We start from the raw sequence: 17,281 nt of genomic DNA, 5'->3' as shown, positions 1-17,281 counted from the left end.
CATAGGGGGGTCCCAAGCCACCACAGGTTGCCCACAAGCCACCATAGGAGCATCACAAGCCACCATAGGAGCATCACAAGCCACCATAGGGGGGTCCCAAGCCCCCAGCAGCCATTCCCGGGCCAGCACGGGGTGTCTGGGGACCACCATGGGCTGTCTGGGGACCACCATAGGGGCATCACAAACCACCATAGGGGCATCACAAGCCACCACGGGTTGCCCACAAGCCCCCATAGGGGGGTCCCAAGCCCCCATAGGGGCATCACAAGCCACCATAGGAGCATCACAAGCCACCGTGGGGGTGTCCCAAGCCACCACGGGTTGCCCACAAGCCACCATAGGGGGGTCCCAAGCCCCCAGCAGCCATTCCCGGGCCAGCACGGGGTGTCTGGGGACCACCATGGGCTGTCTGGGGACCACCATAGGGGCATCACAAACCACCATAGGGGCATCACAAGCCACCACGGGTTGCCCACAAGCCACCATAGGGGGGTCCCAAGCCCCCATAGGGGCATCACAAGCCACCATAGGATTGTCCCAAGCCACCATGGGTTGCCCGCAAGCCACCATAGGGGCATCCCAAGCCACCATAGGGGGGTCCCAAGCCACCATGGGGGCATCACAAGCCACCACGGGTTGGTCACAAGCCACCATAGGGGGGTCCCAAGCCACCATAGGGGGGTCCCAAGCCACCATGGGTTGCCCACAGGCCACCATAGGGGGGTCCCAAGCCACCATGGGTTGCCCACAAGCCACCATAGGGGGGTCCCAAGCCACCACAGGTTGCCCACAAGCCACCATAGGAGCATCACAAGCCACCATAGGGGTGTCCCAAGCCCCCAGCAGCCATTCCCGGGCCAGCACGGGGTGTCTGGGGACCACCATGGGCTGTCTGGGGACCACCATAGGGGCATCACAAGCCACCACGGGTTGCCCACAAGCCCCCATAGGGGGGTCCCAAGCCCCCATAGGGGCATCACAAGCCACCATAGGAGTATCACAAGCCACCATGGGGGTGTCCCAAGCCACCATAGGGGTGTCACAAGCCACCATGGGTTGCCCACAAGCCACCATAGGGGTGTCCCAAGCCACCACGGGTTGCCCACAAGCCACCATAGGGGTGTCCCAAGCCACCATAGGGGTGTCCCAAGCCACCACGGGTTGCCCACAAGCCACCATAGGGGGGTCCCAAGCCACCATAGGGGCATCACAAGCCACCATAGGAGCATCACAAGCCACCATAGGGGTGTCCCAAGCCCCCAGCAGCCATTCCCGGGCCAGCACGGGGTGTCTGGGGACCACCATGGGCTGTCTGGGGACCACCATGGGGTACCTCCGGGCCACCATTGGGCACCTTGGGGCCACCGTGGGGTGCGTGGGGGCCACGGCGGGGTGCGTGGCGGGCACGGCGGGGCGGGTGCGTGGCGGCGCGGCGCGGGTGCGGTCGCGCTGGGGCCCGCTGGCCACGGCCTGGACGCTGGCGCTGCTGTTCGGGCTGCCCCAGGTGGGCATCTTCGGGCAGCGCGAGGTGGGGGCCGGCGAGCGCGACTGCTGGGCCACCTTCGTGCAGCCCTGGGGGGCGCGCGCCTACGTCACCTGGGTGGCCCTGGCCGTGCTGGTGGCCCCCGCGGCGCTGCTGGGGGGGCTGCAGGTGGCGGTGACGCGGGCGCTGGGCCGGGGGGGCCGCGGTGGCCACCGGCGCGGGGGGGGCGGCCACGGGCTGGGGAGGGCGAGGGCCAAGAGCCACCGCATGGCCATGGTGGTGCTGGGCGTGTACGTGGGGTGCTGGGCGCCCTTCTTCTGCGCGCAGCTCTGGGCCGTCTGGGACCCCCGCGCGCCTGTCGAAGGTGAGGGGGGGGGGGTGGGGGGCGGTGGGGGGGTGGGGGGGGCGTGGGGGGACATGGGGGGGATGTGGGGGGGATGTGGGGGGGGATGTGGGGGGACGTGGGGGGACATGGGGGGGATGTGGGGGGACATTGTGGGGATGTGGGGGGGCATGGGGGGGATGTGGGGGGACTTGGGGGGACATGGGGGGGACATGGGGGGACATTGTGGGGATGTGGAGGACATGGGGGGACATGGTAGGGATGTGGGGGGATATGGGGGGACATGGGGGGGATGTGGGGGGACGTGGGGGGACTTGAGGGGACATGGGGGGGATGTGGAGGACATGGGGGGACATGGTAGGGATGTGGGGGGGATATGGGGGGACATGGGGGGGATGTGGGGGGACGTGGGGGACTTGAGGGGACATGGGGGGGATGTGGGGGGACTTGGGGGGACTTGGGGGGACATTGTGGGGGTATGGGGGGACATGGGGGGGATATGGGGGGACATTGTGGGGATGTGGGGGGACATGGGGGGACATGAGGGGACTTGGGGGGGATGTGGGGGGACATGGGGGGGATGTGGGGGGACATGGGGGGACATGAGAGGACATTGTGGAGACGTGGGGGGGACATGCGGGGGATGTAGGGGGACATGGGGGGATATGGGGGGACATGGGGGGAACATGGGGGGCCTGGGGGGATGGGGAGGTGGGGGTGGGGTTGGGGACATGGGGATGTGTCCTGTGTCCCCACGTGTCCCCACGTGTCCCGTGTCCCCATATGTCCCCACATATCCCCACATGTCCCCACATGTCCCCACGTGTCCCCTCATGTCCCCACATGTCCCCCCATGTCCCCACGTGTCCCATGTCCCCATGTGTCGCATGTCCCCATGTGTCCCCCACGTATCCCCACATGTCCCCACATGTCCCCACGTGTCCCCGCATGTCCCCACGTGTCCCGTGTCCCCATGTGTCCCCATGTATCCCGTGTCCCCACATGTCCCCACGTGTCCCCCCGTGTCCCCACGTGTCCCATGTCCCCACATGTCCCGTGTCACCACGTGTCCCGTGTCCCCACATGTCCCCACATGTCCCCATGTGTCCCATGTCCCCACATGTCCCCACATGTCCCGTGTCACCACATGTCCCATGTCCCCACTTGTCCCCGCATGTCCCCCCGTGTCCCCATGTGTCCCGTGTCCCCACCTGTCCCCACATGTCCCCATGTGTCCCCACATGTCCCCACGTGTCCCCATGTGTCCCCATGTGTCCCTACATATCCCCACGTGTCCCCGCATGTCCCCACGTGTCCCATGTCCCCATGTATCCCGTGTCCCCATGTGTCCCCACATGTCCCATGTCCCCCCATGTCCCCACATGTCCCATGTCCCCACATGTCCCCCCGTGTTCCGTGTCCCCCCGTGTCCCCACATGTCCTGTGTCCCCACATGTCCCCCCGTGTCCCCCCGTGTCCCCACGTGTCCCCATGTGTCCGTGTCCCCACGTGTCCCCACGTGTCCCCACGTATCCCATGTCCCCACGTGTCCCCACGTGTCCCATGTCCCCACATGTCCTCACATGTCCCCACGTGTCCCATGTCCCCACGTGTCCCGTGTCCCCATGTGTCGCATGTCCCCATGTGTCCCCACATGTCCCCACATGTCCCCATGTGTCCCCACGTGTCCCCACATGTCCCCACATGTCCCATGTCCCCACATGTCCCCCCGTGTCCCCCCGTGTCCCCACATGTCCCCTGTGTCCCCACATGTCCCCCCGTGTCCCATGTCCCCCCGTGTCCCCCATGTCCCTCCATGTGTCCCCATGTCCCCATGTCCCCCCATGTGTCCCCATGTATCCCCACATGTCCCCCGTGTCCCCACATGTCCCCCCGTGTCCCCACGTGTCCCATGTCCCCCCGTGTCCCCCGTGTCCCCCCATGTCCCCCGTGTCCCCACATGTCCCCCCGTGTCCCGTGTCCCCCCGTGTCCCCATGTGTCCCATGTCCCCCCGTGTCCCGTGTCCCCCGGTGTCCCCCCATGTCCCCCATGTCCCCACATGTCCCCCGTGTCCCGTGTCCCCACATGTCCCCCCGTGTCCCGTGTCCCCCCGTGTCCCCACGTGTCCCATGTCCCCCCGTGTCCCCCGTGTCCCCCCATGTCCCCCGTGTCCCCACATGTCCCCCCGTGTCCCCACATGTCCCCCCGTGTCCCCCGTGTCCCCCGTGTCCCCACACGTGCCGTGTCCCCCGTGCCGCAGGCCCCGCGTTCACCATCCTGATGCTGCTGGCCAGCCTGACCAGCTGCACCAACCCCTGGATCTACGGGGCGTTCAGCACCAGCGTGTCCCGCGCCGTGGGCCGCATCCTGTGCCCCTGCCGCGCCCCCCCCCGCGCCCCCCCGCCCATGACCGCACCGGGGGGGCACAACGGGGGCACAACGGGACCCCCCACCGGCCTTGCACGAGGATTGTCACACCAGCAGATGGACTCCGGCTCCCCCAACCTGAGACTGGGGGGGGGGGGGGTCTTGTGCAAGGGGGGGGCTCATGTGCAAGGGAGGTGGCTCTTGTGAACTGGGGGTGGCTCTTGTGCAAGAGGAAGAACTCTTGTGCAATGGGAGGGCTTGTGTGCAAGGGGTGGCTCTTGTGCAATGGGGGGGGGGCTCTTGTGAACTGGGGGTGGCTCTTGTGCAAGGGGAAGAGCTCTTGTGAACGGAGGGGCCTCTTGTGCAAGGGGGCTCTTGTGCAATGGGGGTGGCTCTTGTGCAAGGGGAAGAGTTCTTGTGCAATGGAGGGCTTGTGTGCAAGGGGGGTGGCTCTTGTGCAACAGGGTGGCTCTTGTGCAAGGAGAAGAGCTCTTGTGAACTGGGGGTGGCTCTTGTGCAAAGGGCTTTTGTGCAAGGGGGGTTGCTCTTGTGCAAGGGGAGCACCTCTTGTGCAAGGGGGCTCTTGTGCAATGGGGCTCTTGTGAACTGGGGGTGGCTCTTGTGCAAGGGGGCTCTTGTGCAAAGGGCTTTTGTGCAAGGAGAGCACCTCTTGTGCAAGGGGGGGGGCTTCTTGTGCAATGGGGGTGGCTCTTGTGCAAGGGGCCTCTTGTGCAAGGGAAGAGCTCTTGTGCAATGGGGTGGCTCTTGTGCAAGGGTAGGGGCTCTTGTGAAATCGGAGGGCTCATGTGCAAGGGGGGTGGCTCTTGTGAACTGGGGGTGGCTCTTGTGCAAGGGGGGGGCTCGTGTGCAAGTGGGGGCTTGTGTGCAAGGGGAGTGGCTCTTGTGCAAGAAGAAGAGCTCTTGTGCAAGGGGAGCGCCTCTTGTGCAAGGGGGGTGGCTCTTGTGAACTGGGGGTGGCTCTTGTGCAAGGGAAGAGCTCTTGTGAACGGGGGGGGGCACTTGTGCAAGGGGAGCACCTCTTGTGCAAGGGGGCTCTTGTGCAATGGGGTGGCTCTTGTGAACTGGGGGTGGCTCTCGTGCAAGGGGAAGAGCTCTTGTGAACGGGGGGGCCTCTTGTGCAAGGGGAGCACCTCTCGTGCAAGGGGGCTCTTGTAAAAGGGAAAGGGCTTTTGTGCAAGGGGGGACCCCTTTTGTGCAAGGGAGGGGGCCCTTGTGCAAGGGGGGGGCCCTCTCGTGCAATGGGGGTGGCTCTTGTGCAAAGGGGAGGGGCTCTTGTGCAAGGGAGGACTCTTGTGCAAGGGGATGGGGCTTGCACGAGGACTCACCATGACCCGGGATTCGCACGAGGATCTTTACACCAGCAGCTTCGTCTCTTGTGCAAGGGGATGGCTCTTGTGCAAGGGGGGGGGCTCTTGTGCAAGGGGGGGGGGGGGAGCTTGCACGAGGATCGAGAACTTGCTTTGCAATGGGGGGGGGGGGAGGGGGTCACGTGGGGGGTTTGCACGAGGATCGCGAGGTCGTCGTGCAAGATGGGAGGAGGGAGGGGGGGGGGGGTGTGTGCACGAGCGGCCCGTGTGCAAAACCCTCGTGCAAACCCTCGGGCGGGGGAGGGGGGGGCGCAGGGCGGGTGAAGGGGAGCGCGACAAAGGGGGAGGGGTCACCCCCCGCTTCTCTGTGCAAAAAATCATCACCAATAAAACAACTATTTGCTGAAAATCCTTCAATTTTGCGGCGCCCCCCCCGCCGTTCCCATGGCAACGGGACGGTCCATTCCCTCCCTCCCCCCCCCCCCCCACCTCGCCCCGTCTTGGTACGCTCCATGCAAATCACCGCGCTCCACCAATCAGAGCCCGGCATGCAAATGCCGAACCAGAGGGGCGGGGAGCAGCGGGAAGAGTGACGGCGGGGCGAACCTATCAGCGCCGCGGCGCCGCGCACGCAACTCGCTGACCTATCGGAAGCGAGGGGGCGGGGAGTAAGGGAAGAGTGACGGCGGCGGCAGCCAATCGGCGGAGGGCGCTGCCGTCTCCCGCCGCGGCCGCCGTAGCCGCCGCTTTTTCCCGCCCGTCCCCTCAGCGTTCGTTCCCCCCCGGTCCCCTCAGCGTTCCCCCCCGGCCCCTCATCGCTCCCCGGCCCCTCATCGCTCCCCGGCCCCTCATCGCCCCCCCCCCCCGCCGCCATGGGCTTCCTCAAGCTCATCGAGATCGAGAACTTTAAATCGTACAAAGGCCGGCAGATCATCGGGCCGTTCCGCCGCTTCACCGCCATCATCGGCCCCAACGGCTCCGGTGAGCCCGCGGGTGACGGGGGTTTCGGGGTGACGGGGGTTTCGGGGTGTCGGCCCATGAAGGGGCCTTGGGGGGGATCCCGGAGGTCCGTGGGGTGCCCCCTGTTATCCTACACCCCCTCTGTTTTGGGGGGGTCTCCCCCCCTTCCAACTTCCTTCAGCTTCCTTTTCTACCCCCCCCATTCCATGGGCTTCCCCCCCATTCCGTGGGGACCTCCGTCAAGTTTTGGGGTCCCCCCTTGAGCCCTGGGGACCCTCTTCAAGTCTTGGGGCTTCAAGTCTTGGGGTCCCCCTTGAGCACTAGGGAACCCCTCATGTTTTGGGGTCCCCCCCTTGAGCCCTAGAGCCCCCCCTCATGTTTTGGGGTCTCCCTTGATCCCTATAGACCCCCTCAAGTCTTGGGGTCCCCCAAGCCTTACAGCTCCCCCCTCAAGTCTTGGGGTCCCCTCTTGATCCCTACAGCCCCCCCTCAAGTCTTGGGGTCCCCCCAAGCCTTACAGCCCCCCCCTCAAGTCTTGGGGTCCCCCCTTGATCCCTACAGCCCCCCCCTCAAGTCTTGGGGTCCCCCCAAGCCTTACAGCCCCCCCCTCAAGTCTTGGGGTCCCCCTTGATCCCTATAGACCCCCCTCAAGTCTTGGGGTCCCCCTTGATCCCTATAGACCCCCCTCAAGTCTTGGGCTCCCCCCTTGATCCCTATAGACCCCCCTCAAGCCTTGGGTCCCCCTTGATCCCTATAGACCCCCCTCAAGTCTTGGGCTCCCCCCTTGATCCCTATAGACCCCCCTCAAGCCTTGGGGTCCCCCTTGATCCCTATAGACCCCCCTCAAGCCTTGGAGTCCCCCCTTGAGCCCTATAGACCCCCCTCAAGCCTTGGAGTCCCCCCTTGAGCCCTATAGACCCCCCTCAAGCTTGGAGTCCCCCCTTGAGCCCTATAGACCCCCTCAAGCCTTGGAGTCCCCCCTTGAGCCCTATAGACCCCCCTCAAGCCTTGGGGTCCCCCCTTGAGCCCTATAGACCCCCCTCAAGTCTTGGGTCCCCCCCAAGCCTTACAGCCCCCCCCTCAAGTCTTGGGGTCCCCCTTGATCCCTACAGCCCCCCCCTCAAGTCTTGGGGTCCCCCCAAGCCTTACAGCCCCCCCCTCAAGTCTTGGGGTCCCCCTTGATCCCTACAGCCCCCCCCTCAAGTCTTGGGGTCCCCCCCAAGCCTTACAAGCTCCCCCCTCAAGTCTTGGGGTCCCCCCAAGCCTTACAGCCCCCCCCTCAAGTCTTGGGGTCCCCCTTGATCCCTACAGCCCCCCCTCAAGTCTTGGGGTCCCCCAAGCCTTACAGCCCCCCCCTCAAGTCTTGGGGTCCCCCTTGATCCCTATAGACCCCCCTCAAGTCTTGGGGTCCCCCTTGATCCCTATAGACCCCCCTCAAGTCTTGGGCTCCCCCCTTGATCCCTATAGACCCCCCTCAAGCCTTGGGGTCCCCCTTGATCCCTATAGACCCCCCTCAAGTCTTGGGCTCCCCCCTTGATCCCTATAGACCCCCCTCAAGCCTTGGGGTCCCCCTTGATCCCTATAGACCCCCCTCAAGCCTTGGAGTCCCCCCTTGAGCCCTATAGACCCCCCTCAAGCCTTGGAGTCCCCCCTTGAGCCCTATAGACCCCCCTCAAGCCTTGGAGTCCCCCCTTGAGCCTATAGACCCCCCTCAAGCCTTGGGGTCCCCCCTTGAGCCCTATAGACCTCCCTCAAGTCTTGGGGTCCCCCTTGATCCCTATAGACCCCCCTCAAGCCTTGGGGTCCCCCCTTGAGCCCTATAGACCCCCCTCAAGTCTTGGGGTCCCCCCCAAGCCTTACAGCCCCCCATCAAGCCTTGGGGTCCCCCCTTGATCCCTATAGACCCCCCTCAAGCCTTGGGGTCCCCCTTGATCCCTATAGACCCCCTCAAGTCTTGGGGTCCCCCTTCATTCTCCCACCCACCTTGGCCCCTATTCCCCCTTCCACCATCCTTCTCCATTCTGGGGTCCCCTCTCAAGTCTTGGGGTGCTCCCTTGATCCCTATAGATCCCCCTCAAGTCTTGGGGTCCCCCTTGATCCCTATAGACCCCCCTCAAGTCTTGGGGTCCCCCCTTCATTCTCCCACCCAACTTGGCCCCTATTCCCCCTTCCTCCAACCTTCCCCCTTCTGTGGACCCTCTCAAGTCTTGGGGTCCCCCCTTGATCCTATAGACCCCCCTCAAGTCTTGGGCTCCCCCCTTGAGCATTAGAGCCCCCCCTCAAGTCTTGGGGTCCCCCCTTGATCCCTATAGACCCCCCTAAGTCTTGGGGTCCCCCTTGATCCCTATAGACCCCCCTCAAGCCTTGGGGTCCCCCCTTGATCCCTAGAGCCCCCCCTCAAGCCTTGGGGTCCCCTTGATCCGTATAGACCCCCCTCAAATCTTGGGGTCCCCCTTCATTCTCCCACCCACCTTGGCCCCTTCCTCCAACCTTCCCCCTTCTGTGGACCCCCCTCAAGCCTTGGGGTCCCCCCATAACCCTTCGATCCCCCCCATTCAAACCTTGGGGTGTCCCCCTTTTCCCCCCACAGGTAAATCCAACCTGATGGACGCCATCAGCTTCGTTTTGGGGGAGAAAACGAGCAATTTGCGAGTGAAAACCCTGCGGGACCCTGATCCACGGGGCGCCCGTGGGCAAGCCGGCGGCCAACCGCGCCTTCGGTCAGCATGGTGTACTCGGAGGACGGCGCCGAGGACCGAACCTTCGCCCGCGTCATCGTGGGTACGAGGGGGGGACGCACAGATTTGGGGGGGTCAGGGCTCGGGGGGGCCGCCGTGACCCCCCCAAATCGCTGGGCGCAGGGAGCTCGTCGGAATACAAGATCAACAACCGCGTGGTGCAGCTGAGCGAGTACAGCGAGGAGCTGGAGAAGCTGGGCATCCTCATCAAGGCCAGGAACTTCCTCGTCTTCCAGGTTGGGGGGGGTCTATGGGGGGTTTTGGGGGGTCTAGGGGGGGTATGGTGGGGTCTATGGGAGGTTTTGGGGGGAGTTGGGGGGGTTTGGGGGGAGAAGGGGGAGTTTGGGGGATTCTTGGAGGGTCAATGGGGGGTTTAAGGGGGTCAGTGGTGGGTTTGGGGGGTTCTTGGGGGGTCTATGGGGGGGTTTGGGGGCTTCTTGGGGGGTCTATGGGGTGTTTTGGGGGGTCAGTGGGGGGTTTTGGGGGGGTCAGTGGGGGGTTTGGGGGGTCTATGGGGGTTTTTGGAGGGTCTATGGGGGGTTTTTGGAGGGTCAGTGGGGGGTTTGGGGGGTTCTTGAGGGGTCAATGGGGGATTTTGGGGGTTCTTGGGGGTCAATGGGGGCTTTTGGGGGTTCTTGGGGGGTCTATGGGGGGTTTGGGGGGGTCAATTGGGGGTTTGGGGGGTTTTTGGAGGGTCTATGGGGGGATTTTGGGGGTCCTTGGGGGGAGAAGGGGGAGTTTGGGGGTGTCAGCGGGGGGTTTTGGGGAGGGGGAAGGGGGAGTTTGGGGGGTCAACGGGAGGTTTTGGGGGGTTCTTGGGGGGTTTGGAGGGGTCAATGGAGGTTTTGGGGGGTTCTTGGGGGGTTTGGGGGGGTCAATGGGGGTTTTGGGGGGCTTGGGGGGGGGAAGTGGGAGTTGGAGGGAGCTTGGGGAGTATGGAGGGTTTGAGTGGGAATTTGGGGCGTTAAGTGGGGGTTTGGGGGGTTTAGAGGGGATTTGGGGGTATGAAGGGTTTGAGATGCATTTTGGGGCACTTTATGTGGATTTTTGGGCCCGTATGTGGGTTTGTTGGGCCCCCCCCGGCTCGGGGAGCATTTTGGGGTGTTTCCCATGGCTTTGGGGTCCCCCCCTTTCAGGATGTGGTGCAGTCCGGCGCCATGAAGAACCCCAAGGAATGGGGTCTTAGGGTGCATTTGGGGCACTTTATGTGGATTTCTGGGCCCATATGTGGATTTGGCGGACTGTCAGGGCCCCCCTGGCTTGGGGAGCATTTTGGGGTGTCATGCATGGCTTTTGGGGTCCCCTTTGCAGGGTACCATGGAGTCCATCGCCATGAAGAACCCCAAGGAATGGGGGTCTTAGGGTGCATTTTGGGGCACTTTATATGGATTTTGGGGCACTTTATGTGATTTCCGGGCCTGTATGTGGGTTTGTTGGGGCCCCCCAGATTGGGGAGCTTTTTGGGGTGTCTCCCATGGCTTTAGGGTTCCCCCCTTTCAGGATGTGGTACAGTCCATGGCCATGAAGAACCCCAAGGAATGGGGGGTCTTAGGGTGCATTTTGGGGCACTTTATGTGGATTTTTGGGCCCATATGTGGATTTGGCGGGACTGTCAGGGCCCCCCTGGCTTGGGGGAGCATTTTGGGGTGTCATGCATGGCTTTTGGGGTCCCCTTTGCAGGGTACCATGGAGTCCATCGCCATGAAGAACCCCAAGGAATGGGGGGTCTTAGGGTGCATTTTGGGGCACTTTATATGGATTTTGGGGCACTTTATGTGGATTTCCGGGCCTGTATGTGGGGTTTGTTGGGGCCCCCCAGATTGGGGAGCTTTTTGGGTGTCTCCCATGGCTTTGGGGTTCCCCCCCTTTCAGGATGTGGTGCAGTCCATGGCATGAAGAACCCCAAGGAATGGGGGTCTTAGGGTGCATTTTGGGGCACTTTATGTGGATTTCTGGGCCCGTATGTGGATTTGGCGGTGACCGTCGGGGCCCCCCCCCGTCTCGGGGAGCATTTTGGGTGTCTCCCATGGGTTTTGGGGTCCCGTTGCAGGGCGCGGTGGAGTCCATCGCCATGAAGAACCCCAAGGAGCGCACGGCGCTGTTTGAGGAGATCAGCCGCTCGGGGGAGCTGGCGCCCGAGTACGAGCGGCGCCGCAAGGACATGGTGAAGGCCGAGGAGGACACGCAGTTCAACTACCACCGCAAGAAGAACATCGCGGACGAGCGCAAGGAGGCCAAGCAGGAGAAGGAGGAGGTGGGGACCCCCAGAACCCCAAAACGGCGCCCCAACACCCCCAGAATAGAGCCCAAACACCTCCAAAATGGCGCCCCAAGCACCCCCAAAATGGCACCCCAAGCACCCCCAAAATGGCGCCCCAAGCACCCCCAAAATAGAGCCCAAAAAACCCCAAAATAGAGCCCTAAAAACCTGAAAATAGAGCCCCAAACACCCCCAAAATAGAGCCCCCAAAACCCCCAAAATAGTGCCCCAAAAAACCCCAAAATGGAGCCCCAAACACCCTCAAAATGGCACCCCAAGCACCCCCAAAATGGCGCCCCAAGCACCCCCAAATGGCGCCCAAAAAACCCCAAAATAGAGCCCTAAAAACCTGAAAATAGAGCCCCAAACACCCCCAAAATAGAGCCCCCAAAACCCCAAAATAGTGCCCCCAAACACCCCAAAATGGAGCCCCAAACACCCCCAAAATGGCACCCCAAAAAACCCCAAAATAGAGCCCCAAAAACCATGGGAATCCCCAAAATAGAGCCCCCAAAATCCCCAAAATAGAGCCCAAAAAAATCCCAAAATAGAGCCTTAAAACCCCAAAATAGAGCCCCAAAAATCCCCAAAATAGAGTCCTAAAAACCTCAAAATAGAGCCCCAAATACCCCCAAAATAGAGCCCAAAAAACCCCCAAAATAGAGCCCCAAAAAACCCCAAAATAGAGCCCAAAAAACCCCCAAAATGGCGCCTCAAGCACCCCCAAAATGGAGCCCCAAACACCCCCAAAATAGAGCCCCAAAAAACCCCAAAATAGAGCCCCAACACCATGGGGCACCCGGTCAGCACTTGGATGGGAGACCAGCGGGGTCCAGAGAGGTTCTCCTGCCCCTCTGCTCTGCCACTGAATAAAGGGGTTAGTTCAGATACTCTTAGGATACACTTCAGAAACACATACGTGTGTGTACGTATACATATATATATATATATGTGTATGGTATATGCAGCCATAGCACCCTGAGAACACCCCATCTCGTCTGATCTGGGAAGCTAAGCAGGGTCCGCCCTGGTCAGGACTTGGATGGGAGACCAGTGGGGTCCAGGGAGGTTCTCCCACCCCTCTGCTCTGCCATTGATAACAAGATTTAGTTCAGATACTATCAGGATATACTTGGGGAACCCATATCTACGTGGATACTTGTGGAACTTGTATGTGTATGTATATATATATATATGTATCTATATAGTATATGCAGCTATAGCACCCTGAGAACACCCCATCTCGTCTGATCTGGGAAGCTAAGCAGGGTCTGCCCTGGTCAGGACTTGGATGGGAGACCAAGCGGGGTTCTCCTGCCCCTCTGCTCTGCCCTTGATAGAAGGGCTTAGCTCAGATACTATCAGGATATATTTGGGGAACCCATATGTACATATATATATATGTATATATATATACATATTTATATACAAGCGTATATAGTATATGCAGCCATAGCACCCTGAGAACACCCCTTCTCGTCTGATCTGGGAAGCTAAGCAGGGTCTGCCCCGGTCAGCACTTGGATGGGAGACCAGCGGGGTTCTCCTGCCTCTCTGCTCTGCCCTTGGAAAAGGGTTCAGTTCAGATACTATCAGGATATACTTGTGGAAATTGTATGTATGTATGTATGTATATTTATATATGTATATAGCATATGCAGCCATAGCACCCTGAGAACACCTTGTCTCGTCTGATCTGGGAAGCTAAGCAGGGTCTGCCCTGGTCAGCACTTGGATGGGAGACCAGCGGGGTTCTCCTGCCTCTCTGCTCTGCCCTTGATAGATACTATCAGGATATACCTTGCGAACTCGTATGTGCGTATATATGTACATAGCATATGCAGGTGGTGGGGGGACACCCCTGACGCCCATTGTATGCCGTCCAGGCGGACCGTTACCAGCGCCTGAAGGACGAAGTGGTGCGCGCTCAGGTGCAGCTGCAGCTCTTCAAGCTCTACCACAACGAAGCCGAGATCGAGAAGCTCAACAAGGAGCTGGCCCTGAAGAACCGCGAGATCGACAAGGACAAGAAGCGCATGGACCGCGTGGAGGACGAGCTCAAGGACCGCAAGAAGGAGCTGGGCAAGATGATGCGCGAGCAGCAGCAGATCGAGAAGGAGATCAAGTAAGGAGCCCCTCTGGTCTAAAGGCGGTGGGGGAAGGCTCCAAAATACCCTCAATTGAATGAGTTTTCGTGGGGAAAAGGAGCTTGAGACCCCCCGGAGTTAAAGGTGGTGACAAGTTCCAAAAATGCTTCAGATTAGTTGATATTGAGAAGGAAAAGGAGCTTGAGACCCCCCAGAGTTAAAGATGGTGACAAGTTCCAAAAATGCTTCGGATTAATTGATATTGAGGAGGAAAAGGAGCTTGAGAACCCCCAAAATTAAAGATGGTGAGAAGACCTGAAAATGCTTCAGATTAATTGATATTGAGAAGGAAAAGGAGCTTGAGACCCCCAAAATTAAAGATGGTGACAAGTTCTGGAAACGCTTCAAATAATTGATATTAATAGGGAAAAGGAGCTTGAGACCCCACAGAGTTAAAGATGATGACAAGTTCCAAAAATGCTTCAAATTAATTGATATTGAGAAGGAAAAGGAGCTTGAGAACCCACAGAGTTAAAGATGATGACAAGTTCCAAAAATGCTTCAGATTAATTGATATTGAGAAGGAAAAGGAGCTTGAGAACCCCCAGAGTTAAAGATGGTGACAAGTTCCAAAAATGCTTCAGATTAATTGATATTGAGAAGGAAAAGGAGCTTGAGACCCCCCAGAATTAAAGATGGTGACAAGTTCCAAAAATGCTTCAGATTAATTGATATTGAGAAGGAAAAGGAGCTTGAGACCCCTCAGAATTAAAGATGGTGGGAAGTTCCAAAAATGCTTCAAATTAATTAGTTTTAATAGAGAAAAGGAGCTTGAGACCCCCCAGAATTAAAGATGGTGGGAAGTTCTAGAAATGCTTCTAATTAATTAGTTTTAATAGAGAAAAGGAGCTTGAGACCCCCCAGAATTAAAGATGGTGAGAAGTTGTAGAAATGCTTCTAATTAATTAATATTGACAAGGGAAAGGAGCTTGAGACCCCCAGAATTAAAGATGGTGAGAAGTCCTGGAAATGCTTAAAATTCATTGATTTTAATAGGGAAAAGGACTCGGGGCTGAACCAGAAGAGTCCCTGGTGCATCAAGAACGTGTCACCAGGCCAAGGAGAACACGTCTTTGGTTTAAAATAACTGTATTTTTGGTAGGATAAAGGACTCAGGACTGAACCACAAGAGTCTCTGGTACATCAAGGCCAAGGAGAACACATTTTTGGTTTAAAATAATGGTATTTTTGTCAGGGAAAAGGACTTTGAACTGAACCAGAAGAGTCTCTGGTACATCAAGGCCAAGGAGAACACGTCTTTGGTTTAAAATAACCCTATTTTAATAGGGAAAAGGACTCAGGGCTGAACCAGAAGAGTCTCTGGTACATCAAGGCCAAGCAGGATGTGTCACCAGGCCAAGGAGAACATGTCTTTGGTTTAAAATAACCCTATTTTAATAGGGAAAAGGACTCAGGACTGAACCAGAAGAGTCCCTGGTGCATCAAGGCCAAGGAGAACACGTCTTTGGTTTAAAATAATGGCATTTTTGGTAGGGAAAAGGACTCAGGGCTGAACCAGAAGAGTCCCTGGTACATTGAGGCCAAGCAGAACACATTTTTGGTTTGAAATAACTGTATTTTTGGCAGGGAAAAGGACTCAGGGCTGAACCAGGAGAGTCTCTGGTACACCAAGAACGTGTCACCAGGCCAAAGAGAACATGTCTTTGGTTTAAAATAACCCTATTTTCCCAGGGAAAAGGACTCGGAGCTGAACCAGAAGCGGCCCCAGTACATCAAGGCCAAGGAGAACACGTCGCACAAGATCAAGAAGCTGGAGGCGGCGCGCAAGGCGCTGCAGAACGCGCAGAAGCAGCACAAGAAGCGGCAGGGGGACATGGACGAGCTGGAGCGGGACATGGGCGCCGTGGAGAAGGCCCGGCAGGAGTTCGAGGAGCGCATGGAGGAGGAGAGCCAGAGCCAGGGCCGCGACCTCACGCTCGAGGAGAACCAGGTAGTGCTGAAATGGCCTTGGGTGGGCTTTGGTTGGGCTTTGGTTGGGCTTTGGTTGGGCTTTGGTTGGGCTTTGGTTGGGCTTTGGTTGGGCTTTGGTTGGCCCTAGTTGGCCCTAGTTGGCCCTAGTTGGCCCTAGTTGGCCCTAGTTGGCCCTAGTTGGCCCTAGTTGGCCCTAGTTGGCCCTAGTTGGCCCTAGTTGGCCCTAGTTGGCCCTAGTTGGCCCTAGTTGGGCTTTGGTTGGCCCTAGTTGGGCCCTAGTTGGCCCTAGTTGGGCTTTGGTTGGCCCTAGTTGGCCCTAGTTGGCCCTTGGCCGGGCCTTTTGTTGGGCCCTTAGTTGGCCATTCATTGGGCCTCTTGGTTGGCCTCTTGGTTGGCCTCTTGGTTGGCCTCTTGGTTGGCCATTCATTGGGCCTCTTGGTTGGCCTCTTGGTTGGCCTCTTGGTTGGCCTCTTGGTTGGCCTCTTGGTTGGCCTTTTGTTGGGCCTTGATTGGCCCTTGGTTGGCCATTAGTTGGCCATTCATTGGGCCTCTTGATTGGGCTCTTGATGGGCCTCTTGTTGGGCCTTGGTTGGCCATTAGTTGGCCATTCATTGGGCCTCTTGGTTGGCCTTTTGTTGGGCCTTGGTTGGGCCATAGTTGGCCCCTTGGTTGTCCCTTTGGATGGCCCTTGGTTGGCCATGGTTGTCCCTTGGGTTGTCCCTTGGTTGAGCCCGGGTTGTCCCTTGGTTGAGCCCTGGTTGTCCCCTTGGTTGTCCCTGGTTGGGCCCTGGTTGGCCCTTTTGTTGACCTTGGTTGCCCCTTGGTTGGCCTTTTGTTGGGCCTTGGGTTGTCTCCTTTGGTTGGCCCCTTGGTTGGCCTTTTGTTGGGCCTTGGGTTGTCCCCTTTGGTTGTCCCTTTTGGTTGGCCCTTGGCTGTCCCTGGTTGTCCCTTGGGTTGTCCCTGGTTGGCCCTTGGGTTGGCCCTTGGGTTGGCCCTTGGGTTGGCCCTTGGGTTGGCCCTGGTTGGCCCTTGGGTTGGCCCATGGGTTGGCCCATGGGTTGGCCCATGGGTTGGCCCTTGGGTTGGCCCTTGGGTTGGCCCTTGGGTTGGCCCTTGGATTGGCCCTTGGGTTGGCCCTTTTGGCCCTTGGTTGAGCCCTATTTATCCCTTTGGTTGCCCTTTGGTTGGCCCTTGGTGGCCCTGGTTGGTCCCTTGAGTTGTCCCTTGAGTTGTCCCTTGGGTTGTCCCTTGGGTTGTCCCTGGTGTCCCGGGTTGTCCCTTTGGTTGTCCCTTTGGTTGTCCCTTTGGTTGTCCCTTGGTTGTCCCTGGTTGGCCGTGGTTGCCCCCTTGGGTTGCCCCCTTGGTTGCCCCCTTGGTTGGCCCTTCATTGGGCTGTGCTTGTCCCCGTTGTCCCTGGTTGTCCCCGGTGTCCCCGTGTCCCTGGTTGGGCCCTGGCTGGCCCTGGTTGTCCCCAGTGTCCCTGGTTGCCCCCTTGGTTGCCCCCTTGGTTGCCCCCTTGGTTGCCCCCTTGGTTGCCCCCTTAGGGTTGCCCCTTCATTGGGCTGTGCTTGTCCCCCGGTTGTCCCTGGTTGTCCCCAGTTGTCCCCGGTGTCCCTGGTTGTCCCCAGTGTCCCTGGTTGCCCCCTTGGTTGCCCCCTTGGTTGCCCCCTTGGTTGCCCCCTTGGTTGCCCCTTCATTGGGCTGTGGCTGTCCCCACTGTCC

General features: G+C 59.6%; 1 protein-coding gene across 1 annotated transcript in view; it reads left to right on the top strand.

Annotated features, from left to right (window-relative positions):
• Window positions 1–6,394: 6,394 nt before the first annotated feature.
• The window catches only part of LOC308052458 (structural maintenance of chromosomes protein 1A-like), a gene marked incomplete at its 5' end in the record, with an annotated part of 30,588 nt that continues 19,701 nt past the window's right edge, over window positions 6,395–17,281 (top strand). The window contains 8 exon segments of the mRNA XM_080364538.1: window positions 6,395–6,503; window positions 9,073–9,152; window positions 9,154–9,201; window positions 9,203–9,263; window positions 9,344–9,456; window positions 11,271–11,474; window positions 13,367–13,605; window positions 15,320–15,578. Coding sequence (XP_080220664.1) covers window positions 6,395–6,503; window positions 9,073–9,152; window positions 9,154–9,201; window positions 9,203–9,263; window positions 9,344–9,456; window positions 11,271–11,474; window positions 13,367–13,605; window positions 15,320–15,578 — 1,113 coding nt within the window.

Source organism: Nesoenas mayeri (genome assembly GCF_963082525.1).
Source record: "Nesoenas mayeri genome assembly, contig: SCAFFOLD_141, whole genome shotgun sequence".
Taxonomy (NCBI): Eukaryota; Metazoa; Chordata; class Aves; order Columbiformes; family Columbidae; genus Nesoenas; species Nesoenas mayeri.
Note: the sequence above shows the minus strand (reverse complement) of the source record. Positions and strands in the feature narration are given on the sequence as shown.